The sequence below is a fragment of the Pongo pygmaeus genome, chromosome 2 (genome assembly GCF_028885625.2).
Source record: "Pongo pygmaeus isolate AG05252 chromosome 2, NHGRI_mPonPyg2-v2.0_pri, whole genome shotgun sequence".
NCBI lineage: Eukaryota > Metazoa > Chordata > Mammalia > Primates > Hominidae > Pongo > Pongo pygmaeus.
The window spans coordinates 82,207,673-82,224,586 of NC_085930.1; the positions used below are offsets into that span (position 1 = coordinate 82,207,673).

The window sequence follows — 16,914 nt, forward strand, 5'->3', positions numbered from 1 at the left end:
AACTAGGAGCCTCATTTGGTTTGGGGGCAAGTGTAAAGAATCTGGCTTCTTGGTTGATTATGTCTTTAGCAGTGTAAGTGTCCATGTAGCCCCTCAGTACGTGCTTTGTGAGTTGCACTGTTAGGAATCCAGTGCTTAAGGGTCAAGATTATAGCATGGAGGTTCATGAGGGTCTCTTAAGTCTCCTGTAGCTCGATTGCCCAATATACGAGCCTTGTACCACTCACAGATAGGTTGGGAGAGGATTTTTCGGTGGCTCATAAATCATTCACCAATTCTCATTATTGTGGTTCAATGTTGAAGCAATTCCATTTTCAATTCTTTTTTAATCCTTCTGATAAAGCCAAGGAGAAAGTCTCAATTTGGTACTAGTATCTTTAATCTGTCTCTACCAGTTGTAAGCTCATTATTTAACAAAGAAAGAACATGGTTCCACTCAGAGCCTCTGAGAAGCAGCAGGATCTAGCAGAATTTAATATCATTGGTTAGGTTTTATTACATGCATTATAAAAGTCTTTCTCACCTACAAAGGGTTACATACTTTTTTTCCATTTGAAGAAGTGATACAAAGTTTCCTCTGAAGGTAGATTTATTTATCAAAAGTGAATCATTTTTAAAAATAACAATATGGTAGATGTGGATGGAGATGGTGAAAATAATGAAGATAGAAGTAAAAGTGAATGCATGGGGCTTGGGAAACTAGCTCTGGTGTCCACTAAGATGCCACAACCTTTCTGAGATTCTCAGAATCTGTAAGATTTTCATTCTGGGGAGGAGCTGTGAAAAGAAAAATCAGTCCTTCCCAATCTTGAGTTAGCCCAAGGCCTCCTTAGAACTATTTTCAATTTTAAAAATAATTTATTGAACAGCTTATATAAAAGCCTTCTTAATGTACTTTTTTAAAAATAAAACTTTTACAATTTGGGATTCATGGGAAATAAAATAAGTAAACTGGGTACATAGAAGTAAAACTAAATGTGAGCCCGGCATGGTGGCTCATACCTGTAATTCCAGCACTTTAGGAGGCCGAGGGGGAAGATCACTTGAGGTCAGGAGTTGGAGACCAGCTTGGCCAACATGGTGAAACCCCATCTCTACTAAAAATACAAAAATTAGCTGGTTTTGGTGGCACACCCCTGTAATCCCAGCTACTCGGGAAGCTGAGACAGGAGAATCACTGGAACCAAGAGGCAGAGGTTGCAGTGAGCCAAGATTGCACCACTGCACTCTGGCCAGGGCAACAGAGCAAGACTCCATCTCAAAAATAAAAATGGAAAAATAGAACTAAATGTGGGTTAGGGCAAGTTTAACACCACTGCTGGGGAAGAGGAAAGAAGACACATTATTTATCCTGCTCGTGGTAAGGAATAGGTGAAACCATCTTCAAACAGAAAAGAGTTCCCCATTCAAGAAATGATTATATGCCCAGGTTTAGCCTAGCTTTGAAAACTCCAGGACTCAATTATGATTTCCCTTTATGAAGGGAAATGGTTACAACTCTTTGGATTACCATTTAGAATTGTCAACTATGTTTATAATCTTTTACTAATATTCTGGTTCATCCAGGGTTCAGGAAAAGAAAATAAAAACTGAAGCTCAGGAGAACTGGACAAGAGCTGAAGTACAGAGAGTGAATCATCAGCATTTTCTCCTGAAGACAGGACAGTGAGGATACCAGGACACAGCCCTCCACTTTGACTTTTTCATTTTATTTTATTTTTCTCTTAGGTTTTCACTGGGGTGTTGGTTATTGAAGCCCCATCACTTTTCTCTACCTCCTAGTCGTCCATAGGGTAGTGAGCACGGAATCTGAGAACGTTCTGTTCTCAAAACATTAGAGGAAGATTCTCTCTGTTAGTTGTTCCAGCAGCCAGACTTGCATCATCATTCAGTTGAGCAAGTCTGATTTTCTTTCTCAAGGGCAGTAGAACAGCTCCAGCCCTAGAGGGCTTTTAAGGGAAGTTCTTGGTGTCCCTTCCCTGCATGTCCATCAGGTGTTAACAGGTCCTTGAGCCTGAAAAATGGCCTCCTACCAGGGCACTGAATGCTCAGTGGAAATTTTCTTCCCCTGACATTGTCGAGGCCTCAGGGACTATGTTGATTTGGGGAAAGATGATGGTTGGCAGAGAGGGACTTAGGAAACAAACCACAGAGCAACAAAACAAAAACATGAAAGACAACACACTAGTTGCTTTGTGACTTTAGGTTTGCAGAACAAAGATTAGATAATTGAAGCAAGGCCTGGAAACAAGAGCAGCTAGAGAAGGTTGAGGAGTTTATTAACAGTGGAACTCCTGAGGGGGATATCTGTTGTGGGGGTTGGGGCAGACCAGCACAATTTTTGTTACTTTCTTTTTAGACAGAGTGGAAAATTCCAATAACCTGATTGTTAATCATGTAATTGCCAGAATCCACTTAGGTGTATCTTTATTTTTTTAATGTCATTTTCTCATTTCCATATTTTGCTTTGGATATCCAGCAGACAGTGTTTTGCTGCACTTTGCACTGACATCATGCAGAATTTAAAAAAATTAGCTAACTGATTATAAGTGTAAGATATAGATAAATTACCAAACTGTTTTTCAGTATGTTTTGCTTATTAAATTTTAAGTAATGGAAGGAGGTTTTTCACATGTATCAAAATTAAATAGTTTAATGGTGTTAAAGTATCTGTAAAATAGATTGAAACTAATGTTTTAATTGCAGATTGTGTTTCTAAATATAGTATCTCTGATAAGGCATGATAACTTTCTTATAACACACAGTAAGCTGCTTTATGTGGTAGTACACATCAGGGAAATTTTTAGAGATTAAACGTTTCTTAACACTTTTGTTAGTGTACACACCTAACTTATTATTCATTCTGGGCTTTGAAGAGCTAAGATTTTATTGATAAGCTGACAGAATGAACCCCTGAGTGCTTATATGGGACATCAACTGATTATTTTATTTTTTGGTATTTTTTAAGGAAAGCATCATAAACTGATACAGTTGGATTTTTGCAGAGTAGTTGAGAATGCTCTGCATCTGTTTGTGGGCCCACTGGGCTTAAAGGTATCTTAGAATAGAAGCTTGATATGGGGAGACTGGAGCATTAAGGTTTTCCTTCTGGATGAAACATTAAAGATTCGAATCTGTGTTTGACCCATATATTTCATTGATAAAAGAAGATGAGCCCGAGAAATGAATGCAGAGTTACTGAAGCATGAAAACATTATAGTGCTTTAAAGCTGTTTTCAAATCCAACCTTTAGTAGTTTAAACCGTGTGGATGCTTTATTTTTATCTGCAAGCCAGGAAATAAAAGGGTATTGACTGAGCTCTCTTGGTCTTATTTTGGGGTGACTGACCTCTTTTTCTTAGAGGGGCCTGTTTTTTGTTTTTGAATTTCTAAGTAATGTCACCAGTAAAGAGTTAAGCGGATCTGACTGGCTTCACTCTGGCTTATATGATGATGAGTAATGTGATGTTGGTAACAGCAAATTGTTGTTTATAAGCAAACATGGCATTGTGCAAACAAGCAGGCTTGGTCTCCAACCGGTTTGATTTCATGGTGGTCAGCAGCTGATCTATGTAACATACAACCTTTCTGCCTCTCTAAATGTCAGAAGAATGACTGTTTGTTTATCTTGCCTTCTTCCCAGCTGTTTACTCTGTAATGCATTTACCTCGACCTTGATTCTCAAAGAGTGGCCTCTTTCTCCTCCCCAGTTCTGTTTACGTTAGCCCTGCCCCTGGTGTCACCTATGAAATCTGTTGATTATTCCACCTGGTTAATGTTAAATTGCTCTTGTAAGATGATGTGTTTGTTCATAAACACAAATGCTGGGCCCCTTGTTTACTGTACCCATGGCAGCAATCGTTATTAAACAGATATTGCTTTGTTTGCGGGTGTGAGCAGCAGTTTATCCTGCAAGGTCTGTTTAACACACACACACACATACACACACACAAACTTAAATGCTAGAATTTTGATAAAGAAAGAAAAAGGGGAACTTGTCCCTGGAATGTGGTTGAAACAGACTTAGGTTTGCTTTTCTTATCTTTTGCTTGGATGAAGGGGCTGGCGAGATTAGCAAGTTGTTTGGTTTTTCTAAGAGATTTCCTTAGTGTAATGATATCTATGCAGTTGTTTGCTTTTTTCTGAAGGGAGAGAGCTCTCCTGAAAGGCCACTAGCTCAGTAATAAAGAATCAGATGGCTAGAAATTTGTTTGTGGAACAAACAAGGACTTAGAAGATGTAGGAGAAAAAGTCTAGTACTATGAACAAGGCAGTCACCATTGAAAGGTACAATCCTTGGATTTTGTGTTATTGTGTCTATCTTGCATGTTGTCCTGTAGGCTTGATATGATCCTGTTGGGTACATGTACTCTTTGTCAAGTTTGAGAAGGGAGGATTAACTTTTACTTTGATGTGTTCTGAATAAATCCTCCCTGCCATAAATGAAGATATTTTAACTGGAAAGAAACTATACAGTTAATATGCATAATGTATTTTTAAAAGCCAGTATTTTTACTCTTACCTGTGGTTCTTACCTGTCCATTTTAAAGTGAGTTTATGCTTTGTATCATTTCTAGTTAAGTAAAGCAAGCATGTGGCTCTTTATCTAGTTTGGTGTGTGCACATGACGCTTGTCCCTTGGACACTGGGAGCCACCTTAGATAAGACCTGAACATTAGCCTGGCCTTTGTCATGTTTTGCAAACAGCAGAGAAAACTCTCAGCTCGCATCATATCATCATTTGTTTTTTTTTTTTTTAAGTTATTGTTTGTTGCTGTTTCTGAATTTGCCTTGTGTTTCAATATGAGGCATGCTCTCCTAGCATTTGCTGTAAATTACAAAGATACAACGCCGACCAGGGTGAGGGTGAAGGCTGGAGGGTCATGACCTGCAGAGGCAAATGGTGGTCTTTTATATCAGAGAAGCGTTGCTCATCTGTCTGTGAGAGCAACTTTCAGGGGGGAAAATACATATATGTATATTGGAGTTTTTGAAGGATAAAATTAAATAATTGTTCCTTTCGCACAGCGGAGAAATGCAAGCAACAGAATTCTGATGGCCCACATTCATTACATTACCATGATGCTGTGAACATATTGTTCACTTTGGCCACTAGAGCGGTGAGGGGCTTGAGCCAAAGCGGGAGATACGTGAAGTGTGTCATCGAACACGCCAGTCATTAATTGATGCTATGAACCTGGCCTCGTGTACATTAAATGATAGAAAATATAGAAATGAAAAAAAAAAGACTTTTCTGAACTGGTTGTTGGTCACTTTATTCCACTGGGCTATTTGTGAGAATTCAGCTGTTTGAATGTTCAAATGATTAAAGTTCTGCGGGCTTTGTTAGTTCTCAAACTTAAAATCTATTTTGTTCTGTAAAAATGCATTTTAATTAAGCTCCCCAGAACACCTGGCCCCATCATGCCTGACCTTCGGAGGCTTCCTTGTGGCAAAGCAAACAGCCTAGCACTGGATTGGCAAAGCTCCTTTTCAGTCTCTATTTAATTATTTGAGCTCCTCGGGATTAATATGCGAGGGAGTGGGTGTGCATTCTGCTTTGTACTTGTTTCCTAGAGCGGCTTCTTTCTAACTTCCCTCGTTTGCCCACAGTTGCTATGATTACGGCACTTAAACTCTTGTCTATTAGGAAAGAAGGGAACCAAGACCCACCAGAGCTGAAAAGCTAAAAAATATAAATTTAGACATCTGTAATTTTTGGAGCGGGGTCAACTTGTTATCTGTGCTCATTGGTGTCTTATAAAGATTACAGTATCCAAGAAAGTTTGATGAAGACAGTTCTGAAGAATAAGACATTTACAGTTGCTCTGAACAACTTTACTGCCTTGGCATTGGAATGCAGAAATCCTTTTTTTCCTTGGAAATATGAAGTCTCCTGTCTTCACATTGAAAGCCTGGTGAATAAGGGGGAAGCCTGTGCTTTTGTTAGGAAGGTTATTTTATTTACCACCCTATCCCGCCAACTCTATTCTGAGTCATGAATTACAGGGAAAATTAAACATCCTATTGTCTGCCTTCTCCAGCCCATCTGAATTGTCCATATATATATATTCAGTATTTCCAATGGGTTTTTGTAGGATATTTCATTGGTTGATTATCTTTCAATGTTTAATGAGATCATCCTACTTCTCTTAAGACCTAACAGATTTAATGGCTTGTTACTTTCGGAGTTTCAGAACACCAAAACAGATAAAGAAGTGTACAGGAAATAGAGTATTTTTAAAGTTGGAGGCCAGCACAAGCCCTTGATCTCATTTGATCAAGAGGTTGGCCTTGGAATTTTCTGTCGTTTAATCATTTAGTCAAACATTTAGTAATTATGTATTAAATTCCTGTTATGTGCAAGGCATACCTGAAAGTTAAACTTGAGATAAAAGATGTATTTATTTATGATTCTTATGAAACAAATGGAGCTGGGAAAGTGGACAAGGAAACTATTTTAATCTAAATGCTTCTTCTATTTAATTGATAAATATAAACTATTCCTGGTTTAATTGATAAATACAAGTTAGTTTCTATTTCTTTTCTTCCTCTTTTGAAGGCAAGAAAGCTGCTGTATTACATTATTGAAAATAAGCATGGGTTTTCTAAGTTTTTGCCAATTTAGGGTTCCTTGCTTGCGTTGGTCATCATAGCTATAGATGCTCCCCACTGGCCATGTGAGATGCATTCAAATGCATCTCGCCTTTGCTTACGTGTACCAAGCCCTGCCCTTCCTGCGTTCCAGAGGGCAGGACAGGTCAGTGGCACCGTTTGGACACAGATGCTGTGTTCTCTAGGAGGGGTGCTCCTACAGCTGGTTTGTTTCTCCTCCCTGGGGAGGCCCGACTCCTCACTTCCATGATATTCTTAGCCTCTACTCACCTGAGACCTGGAATGATTCCAGTTTCACCCTGATATCCCGTACGGCTAAATGAGTGGCCACACTGGTTTTGTTTTTGTTTTTTTAAAAACATGCTTTTGACAATTTCATTGCTCCTGAACTTTTTTTCCAGAGGGGCTAAATGAAATTCCAGATTTTTAAAGATACATGTAGATAGACAGCTATGGTGCATGATAAAGTTGATAATACATAAATCATTTTTAACAACAGGTAATATGCATAATTTATGGTGTTACAGTGCTATCTTTCTGATATTTATGATGGATAATGTTCAGTTTTGGCCCTCATATTACTGCTTTAAATTATACCACAAGAAAATTAATGAGAAAGTAGATTTATGGGTTTCATTTGTTTGTCAATTCGGAAATTAATTGGGTGTTAATTTTAGCCGTCCCTCATCAGACCAGGACTGTAGTATGTGTGCATTACTTTGCATTCATTGTAGCTTACCTCCCATTTACTGTGGGTCACTAGCTTTGCATACATTAAAATAGCCCTCCGGCTCATTCCCTTGATTACTTTTTGAACTGCCATGCATTAGAAAATTTACGCCTTTCTGTTATAATTATGAAAATGTGGTATTGGAAGACGGTGCCTTCATAACACAGTCAGCACACTGACTTTGCCTCCTAAACTTGGCTCTTGGGTAGTCTTTCCATGAAATGGGACCCATGTCAGTAGGACAGTGGATAGACAAATGGCGGTGTCTGTAGGGTTCATTCATAATTTGTGGAAGTTATCTCAGGTGAGAAAACAATTGTCTGATCTAACTCCGTTTCTCTTGTTTTGTTCTTTCTCCTCCCGTCTACCCCCGCTTTTTTTTTTCTTCAAGAGTAGCCCATCCAAGCCCATTTGTAGGCACTGACTCTACATCTTGGGGCTGCCATCTTTCTGTCTCCTCACCTGCTTCCTTAACCACTAAGTCTCATTTGTCATTCCCTCCACCAGTCAGTCCCTCATCTCCCAATGCCACTTGCTCCAGCAGCATCTCGCCAGGTGACGGGTGAGCAGTGTAAAAGCATGGCCCTCATGCTAGCAAATGTGATGTCTCCATTGTTGCAGTCCTCTACTGAGACTCTGTGACTTTCATCTGGGATTTCTATTGCTTGATTCCCTCTCTGTTGTGAAGAGAGTAACACCCACACGGGCATTAAAGAGTACAGATCTGGTTTAATATCCTAGGCCACCCTACTGTTTGCCTACTAGGGGAAAAAAGTCTGTGGAGCTGCACCCTACTCCTTAAAACTCCTTTGTTTGTCTTATGTTGCCTTGTAAACCCTTTGCACATTGAAAGGGAACTAGTTCGTTTGCTTGATGAGAACCAGAACTAAATGTATGCTTTATATCATAATATAGACAGCTGGGTCTTCTTTTTTCCTCAGTGGCATGAACACAATTATTGAAGGTTTTAAATCTTAATGATGCAACATGAGTGATTTTAAAAGTGCCTCTCTTAGAGCTAAAGCTAGTCTGAGTCTCATCCTTATTCTTTCTCAGTCTACAAACTGCATGGAGTTAACTGACAATAAAGTAAGAGGCATGTGTTCAATATTTCCAAAATAATGAAATCTACATAGTGAAATTCACATTCTTTTCCTTCCTTCCTCCCTCCCTCCCTCCCTCCCTCCCTTCCTTCCTTCCTTCCTTCCTTCCTTCCTTCCTTCCTTCCTTCCTCCTTCCTTTTCCATGAGCTTCTGTTATCTCTTCAGAATTGCATGCCATCTTCCTTTTTTCTCTGCACATGGATGAACGATGAGAAAGAGAATTTTTCTTTTCGGATTGGGGGGGTGGACTGTGTAATTACTCTAATAATTTTCCTAATAGTGATTTCACCATTAACTTCTCTTCTCCCCATAGAAATAGAAACATATTTTACAAAACTATGTTTAGTTTAATTTACACATCCTTTTATGAACAGACCAAGTTCTTTAAGGGCATTTATTCTGCTTCATATAAATAATTGATCAGCCAAGTTAATTTACTTCTGCCTGACTTGGTCAACCTTAATTAACTGCCCTGGAATCAAGACTGAACTTTTTGTTAGCTTAAAATCTTTCACAAGCATGATAACAAGGGCTTTATTTTCCCTAAATTTTCAGCATCAACACTGTAACCAAGGAAATAATCATAATAATAAAGCACTGCTTTAATTTACTATAAATACATTGGCCTGGACATTATGAATTTTCCAGAATACTTCCAGAGAGCAGCTCTGTTGGCAACAGCAATAAATAAGCATGCTAAACTCAGTCCTTGTCCTTTTCTACAAGTCCCTCCAGCACAAAAATCGAACGTTTGAAGTCAGTAGCTCTGTAATGTTTCCAAGCAAGATGAGAAGTAGATCATTTTGGCTTCTTTAGGCTTTTTGACATCTATGCAATTGCAGCATTGACCTTTGTAGGGTTATATTAAATGGATCACGTGATTTAAACAGGCTCAGTTCATCTGGAGATGCCACACAGGAAGGCAGAGGAAGATTTGGTCTTGTTTCTGGAGGAAGGACTTGTTTGTGGGTATGATGGGCCATACCTTTGTATTCAGGCACTTTGTATGATTATACAGTGTTTCCTGCTGTCAGTATGTCATGGAGCAAGGCAGTTGGTTAGTTATAGGGTTAGTTATTCCCCCAGAGAGAAGCAGAGGTTATGCAAACCGGGTGCCTGGGACAAGCTTCCTCGAAGAAAAAAGGGTGCAACGTCCCATGATGGAGAAGATAGATTCCTCTCCTATATATTGACTTGATTTCAGTTGACTCTAATAGTGAAAACTCAAAAGAAAAAGACAGTTGTTTGCAAAATAGTGCAGATGCCTTACATCATTGTATTTTAATGCTTTTCTTTGTCCTCCTGCGACTCTCATTGTTATCTTTTCTGGAATTTCCTTAGTTTTCTTTTCATTAATTTCCTTATCCACTACCCAGCGCAGGACTTTACAAACTGGAGATTCTTAATAATGGACAAGTTCATGTCTGAAACAGAATAGTATGGCTACATCTATCCCTTAATCGATTGAGCTTTAGTTTTCTTATCTGTGAAATGGGGATAACATTTACCTGCCTTATCTCCCTCCTAGCCTTGTTACAAGTTTGAAAAGCACATCAGAGGGCTTTTGCAATTTGTGAAGTGTGATACAGATATAAAGGCTTATTAAATGACTTGGAACATTTGATAGAAATATTGCTGGCCCAGACACTGTTAGAAATGTTCTTAGACATTGACACTCCTATTTTTTCACATGTGCTTTTCAAAAAGCTGTTTTCTCCTGATTGGTGTGGGAGATTATGGGAAATTTTAAATCTTCCAACCTACATACTACTGTTAGCACTTGACTAATTAAGGACATCCTCAGACCAAAATAATCCTTTATGCAATTTTGGTCCCAAAGCCTGCACTCTCACAAACCTGATTCACAAGCCAAGCTGCTTGGCTTGATGCCTGCAAAACTTGTACTGGAGGACTTGGCAGTCTGCTTTGGAACTGCATGGAGCAAAAACAGGGCCTTCTCATCAAATTGTGTATTGGAGACTGTTCTTACTCCACCCACCAGAATGGTGTCTCACCAAGGAAACAAAAGCAGGACCAGTCTCTTAGACACCTGCTCTCAGGCCTGGGATCCCGATGGTCACATAGTCTGAAAGCAGCATTCTACCTGCAGTTCTCTTCCATCAGGACAGGATATTTGGCTAAATATTTATGCCTCATTCTTAGGGCAGGGATAGAGTTTATATATGTGCAATGTTGTTGTCTTTTGGGGATCAAGTCCCTGGTATGGGAAGGTATTCCCAGAAGGAAAAATATCTATATATATACATATTTTTAAATCTATATCTATAGATTTTTTCTTTACGTATATTTGAGATATATCCTGATAATTAGATGGATTTCCTTGCTACCTACTCTAACACAAATGCTCTCTTACTTAAATACCTAACACTGTGCCTTTTCCTATAATTCTTTTTTGTCCCTCCCCCTGCCCCCTTTTTTTGAGACAGAGCCTTGCTCTGTTGCATGCTGTCTGCTCACTGCAACCTCTGCCTCCTGGGTTCAAGCAATTCTCCTGCCTCAGCCTCCCGAGTAGCTGGGATTACAGGCATGTGCCACCACACCCGGCTATTTTTTTTGTATTTTTAGTAGAGACCAGTTTCACCATGTTAGCCAGGCTGGTCTCGAACTCCTGACCTCAAGTGATCTGCCTGCCTTGGCCTCCCAAAGTGCTGGGATTACAGGCATGAGCCACTGCACCCAGCTCTTTTCCTTCAGTTCTGTACAAAGGGGCAAGTTTGTGGAAGAGAGACTGAAACGCCCAGGGAAAAGTACCTAGGTTTCACTAATTCATTTCTTTTTTGGTGATGAACAAGGCACTCATGTTGTCACAAATTATCTTGTTACCTGATTCTTATATCTTAGGGAAGATTTTGGTTATTTTTGATAGGTGCTTTACTCTGTGGACAGTAAGAATATAACTGCAATTTCTAAAGGACTGTAATTATTAGAAAGTCTGATCTGAAGACATGAGAACGAAAAAATAATAATAGAAATCAAGAAACGATAGTGAATCAGCTGTTACTTCTGAGTTTGTTTCCCACCTGCTAGTGAAAAATGCCATTCTCAATCCACTTTAGAATTGGATCAACTTAAAAAATATATACGTCTTTTGGGTTTATGAAGAGTCTATATCAAGTTGGATCATGCTATACAGTGAAAGGAAATGAAGAAACATGTGAATTTTTCTGCTTTTAATTTTTCCATTTGGTTTTTGTGCAAGTCTGCAGAAAACAGACTTCATCCAATTTCTAGCAAGAAAACAATGTCCTCTAAAGATACCCAAAGATTGAAATTTCCCTGTTGTCACATTTCATGTATGGGGCAGAAATCTGTAGCATCGGTTGTACATATGTCCTTCCACAATTGGAACACATTTGCGTAAAAATTTCCTGCCCTTTAATCTGGGATTGGTATTTCACATTAAAGTCTTAATTATTCAGGCGTTTCTCAGCTTTCATGTTTGAACTCTTCACTTCCTTTAATGATTGTTGCTTTTCCTTTTCCAAATCCTGGTCTGTGAACTTGGAGTGTGACCCTGCCGTTTTCATTGTTTTGCCCCCACTGAACCTCAACTTTAAAAATACACATTGTGGTTAAGAGCTTCGACTTAACTGAACTGGTTCAGATCCTGATTCCACCATTACTAGCTGTGACACGTAGTGGACAAATTAAATAACTTGTGGATCCTTAGTTTTCTTATCCGCAAACTGGGGGTAACAATCATCAGCAGCACTAAATTGGAGAATATGTGTAAATCACCTGCATTAGGGCCTGCCTGACCCAACACTGGTGATGAGTAGATGGTAGCAGTTGGTATTAGCAAATGCTGTCTGTCTTTTCTCATCTTTGGACATCTTTTCTGAGCCAAGTGCTGAATCGGCTCTCTGGGATAATGGTTTTGTGCCCAGAGAGTAATAAGACTGAATGTGAAATGTATTTACACCTAAGTGATATTTTCTCTCTTTTTTTTTTTTTTTTTTTTTGTGAGATGGAGTCTCGCTCTGTAGCCCAGGCTGGAGTGCAGTGGTGCGATCTCGGCTCACTGCAACCTCCGCCTCCCAGGTCCCGGTTCAAGCAATTCTCCTGCCTTAGCCTGCTGAGTAGCTGGAATTACAGGTACACACCACCATGCCCAGCTAATTTTTGTATTTTTAGTAGAGGCAGGGTTTCACCATATTGGCCAGGCTGGTCTTGAACTCCTGACCTCGTGATCCACCTGCCTCGGCCTTCCAAAGTCCTGGGATTACAGGCGTAAGCCACCACACCTGGCCCTAAGTGATATTTTCTAGCTACTCATTTTGCACCCTATTTTTTTTTTCTTTTGTTTTGAGATGGAGTCTCACCCTGTCACCTAGGCTGGAGTACAACGGCGTGATCTTGGCTCACTGCAACCTCCACACCCTGGGTTCAAGCAATTCTCGTGCCTCAGCCTCCTGAGTAGCTGGGATTACAGGCGCCTGTCACCATGACTGGCTAATTTTTTTTTTTTTCTTTTTTTTGTACTTTTAGTAGAGACAGAGTTTCACCATGTTGGCCAGACTGGTCTCGAACTCCTGACCTTAAGTGTTCCACCTGCCTCATCCTCCTAAAGTGCTGGGATTACAGGCGTAAGCCACCACCCCCAGGCCTATATATATTTTTTCTATTAGAATTTTAGTACCTTCGGCCAGGTGCCATGGCTCACAAGGCCTGTAATCCCAGCACTTTGGGAGGCTGAGGTGGGTGCATCACCTGAGGTCACGAGTTCAAAACCAGCCTGGCCAATATGGTGAAACGCTGTCTCTACTAAAAATACAAAAATTAGCTGGGCCTGATGGTGGGCACCTGTAATCCCAGCTACTTGGGAGGCAGTGAACAGAGATAGCACCACTGCACTTCAGCCTGGGCGACAGAGCAAGGCTCTGTCTCAAAAAAAAAAAAAAAAAAAAAAAGAAAAGTGTAATATCAACAAATAGTGCCTGCACATGTTAAAATTTAATGTTTATACCTAATATGCTCTATAGGATGACTTGCTGGTTTTTGAACAAAGGAACCAGATAGAAGAAAAATTTAATCTTGGGCTGGGCGCAGTGGCTGCAATCCCAGTACTTTGGGAAGCCGAGGCGGGTGGATCACGAGGTCAGGAATTTGAGACCAGCCTGACCAACCTCTTTCTTTACTGAAAATACACAAAAAATTAGCCGGACATGGTGGCGTGCACCTTAATCCTAGCTACTCGGAGGCTGAGGCAGGAGAATCTCTTGAACCCGGGAGGTGGAGGTTGCAGTGAGCCGAGATTGCACCTCTGCACTCCAGGCTGGGCGACAGCGCGGGACTCCATCTCAAAAAAAAAAAAAAAAAAAGAAAAAAGAAAAATTTAATCTTGAATTCTAGGTTTACCTACAAATACTAGTTTTTCTAAGGGTAAAAAAGTAGTATATTTAAAACAATACTACTGAAACTTGAATTGGGAATGGCAGTTTCAGACCCGAAACTAGGGGCCTGGCCCACTAATGAGGGGATAAGTTGAGTGAAAGAAAATGACAACTGTTTACAAATTTTGGCAACATTTAAACCAAGGCCCTTCTTATGCACAACAACTGTTTTAACAGCTGCTTTTTTTTTCTCCCCCCCACCCACCCCCCATCTTGGAAATCCTTGTATCAGGTTTTTGAGTCATGATGCAAGAATCTGGGACTGAGACAAAAAGTAACGGTTCAGCCATCCAGAATGGGTCGGGCGGCAGCAACCACTTACTAGAGTGTGGCGGTCTTCGGGAGGGACGGTCCAACGGAGAGACGCCGGCAGTGGACATCGGGGCAGCTGACCTCGCCCACGCCCAGCAGCAGCAGCAACAGGTACTGGGCTTTGGAGACTTGGGAGGTGGAGGGCGGTGGATGCGAATTTTACCGCTGAATTTTACACTTAATCACGATCTCGCAATCAGTGTTTTGTGTCCACCTGTCTGTCCATCTGTCTTTCTGTCTGTCAGTGGCATCTCATAAACCATCAGCCCTCTAGGAGTCCCAGCAGTTGGCTTAAGAGACTAATTTCAAGCCCTTGGGAGTTGGAAGTCCTGCAGGTCCCCTTGTGGGGAGCAGTTGCTGAGACGAAGATGAGTGGACCTGTGTGTCAGCCTAACCTTTCCCCATTTTGAATAAAATTATTCTTTGGAGAAATGGTTCCCACTGCTTTCATGCAAAAATAAAAATTAAACGAAAAACAGGCTTAAGCCTGTGAAGAAGGAAATAAGAGCTAAGGAATAAAAGAGAGAAAAAGAGTAGATGAGTAAGGAGAGTTGAAATATACATAGACAGGCGGAGATGGCGAGATAACAGCCAAAACATCTAGAACACGGGCATCACTGTAGGAAGCTGCTTCCCTCTATGTGTAGGATTTGGGGGTATAGAGTATTTAACATATGTTCCCTTTATTCATGCAGCAGTGGGTTTGTGGCTAAGTCTTACTGCTTTAAATTATCTCTTATTGGTGCCTCCCCAAAATGTACATAAGTTGGGATGTACTCATTCCTGTTAGTTATACTTTTTACAGGTATGGAACTGGCTACCTGTGAGTGACTGGTAAAATATTTCCAAATGGTACAGGTGACCCAAGAAATAGTGTTCTGTTGTCAAAGTGTTGATAAAAATTCAAATAAGTAAACAGCATTTGCTTGAAGACTGGCTTTGGTTTTCCAGCCTCTCTCGGAATCAGTAAATATTATTAGGCTTTGTTAATAATAATAGATGGTTTATGACCTGTTTTGTTCTTGATTTACTTATTCAAAACATAGTTATGGTGCCACTCAGAAACAGGTGAATTAAAAAGAATGAAGTATCTTTGGGCCTTTCTGAAAGCTGCAGGAACTCTTGTGGGGAGGAAGAAGATAGGAACAAAATGCTTCTCAAATCATTTTCTTGGAATCAGTGTCGGCGAAGCTAAGCTTGTTTGGGATGCAACTTGGAGAAAAGCTCTAAACCATGTTTTATTTTCTCGTTGCAAAGAGTTTTTTAAGGAATAAGGAATGATTAGATTGTTAGCTCCTTACAAGGTGGTGGAACCAACATGAGCCTGTGGAACCTGTTGGGAGAAAGATGCAACAAAGCGAAAGAAAAGAAAAGTAACAGACCAGCAAAAGTCTTAATTCAGAGGACTTCCTGCAAGTGATTTGATCTTTCTTTCATTGGCAGCCCAAACCCATTTGTGCCTGCACCACAGGCTCACTTCAGCTGGAATTTGTGATGTTTGTTGTGTATAAACTTTGTGCATTTAAGTTAGTGCAGATGGCCAAATTCCAACCAGTGAGGTTGTTAGCAAAACCCAGCAGTAGATAGTAAAAGGGTCTCCGTGTATTTGTGCTAGTACATGTTCATGTGATGTTCTCAGCCATTTTATTCAGAACAAATAGTTAATGTTGTTGAATGCTATCTTCTATGCCCTTACCAGACAAGTGTCAAGATTGACTATTTCTTTATGAAGCACTTGAGTACTTGAGATGGGGCTACTGACTGATGTGGTGATACTAAATAATTAATATTTAGAGTACATTAATTACATAAAAGGGAAATTCTGATTTTTATTTGAGGAGCTAAAAATCATTCAGGATCTCAAAGTAGTAAGCCAGGCAAAAAACTTTACATATAAACCATCAAAACATGTGCACACACACATGCGCCCACACACACAACAGTGATAACAAATTGGCTACATAGAATAAAATTATAAAAGCATATTTCACCAACATCTTCCTTAAAAAGTATCAGTTGCAAACATATTTATCCACATCTTCCTTTGGCTGTGACCACTTCGGAAAATTTGTTGTTATGGGTTATTGATACAAAGGTCAAGAAATATATTATGATTAGACTTTTATACTGTTTTTCAATGTTTTTATGACAGTTTTTTCTCCGTATGTCATTGACACATTTTGGGAAGAAACAAGGCAGTGGGGTCTATCATTGTGGCTAAAACCCCCTGTATTGTGATTAGCAAAGCCTTTTGAAGTCTTTTAAAATATAACATTGACAGCTGTTCAACTCCCCTAAGTATATGATAAGGCTTTTAACAGGTTGTTGGGGAAAAGGGAAATCTGTAGATGAAATAAGAAGAACTACAGGACTGAAAATATTTCTCCAGGACGAGAGTTATCAGAGTTTTCTTCCAGACTGAAAACTGCAACAATTAGACAGTTTGGAGAAATGTGAGCATTCTACAATGGACTATGGTTGTTTTCATCATTTTTATTCTACAGGTTTTTACTTGAAGTGAGAATACCAGCAGTGAGAAAATCACAGCCATGCTGAATTCATTACTGCGGTAGTCACACAAAACCACGGATAAAATTTCAATAACTGCAGGCCACAGTTGAGTAAACAGTTGCACTGAAATTTAATTCCTGTTGACTTTTCCCCCATTCCTCGCCAGGGGCACATTCAGATTCCGTAGTACAAAGACAACAGGGGTTACAGCTTTGATTAATGTAGGACA

At 39.9% G+C, this 16,914-nt stretch overlaps 1 protein-coding gene across 7 annotated transcripts in view; it reads left to right on the plus strand.

Annotated features, from left to right (window-relative positions):
- FOXP1 (forkhead box P1) overlaps positions 1 to 16,914 on the plus strand; it is a 536,483-nt gene that overhangs the window by 279,421 nt on the left and 240,148 nt on the right. For all 7 annotated transcript variants that reach the window (XM_054479501.2, XM_054479493.2, XM_054479503.2 and 4 more), the window contains one exon: positions 14,095 to 14,285. In XM_054479501.2, the coding sequence (XP_054335476.1) occupies positions 14,106 to 14,285 (180 nt within the window). In that variant the 5' untranslated portion in view covers positions 14,095 to 14,105. The remainder of the gene's footprint in view (positions 1 to 14,094; positions 14,286 to 16,914) is intronic.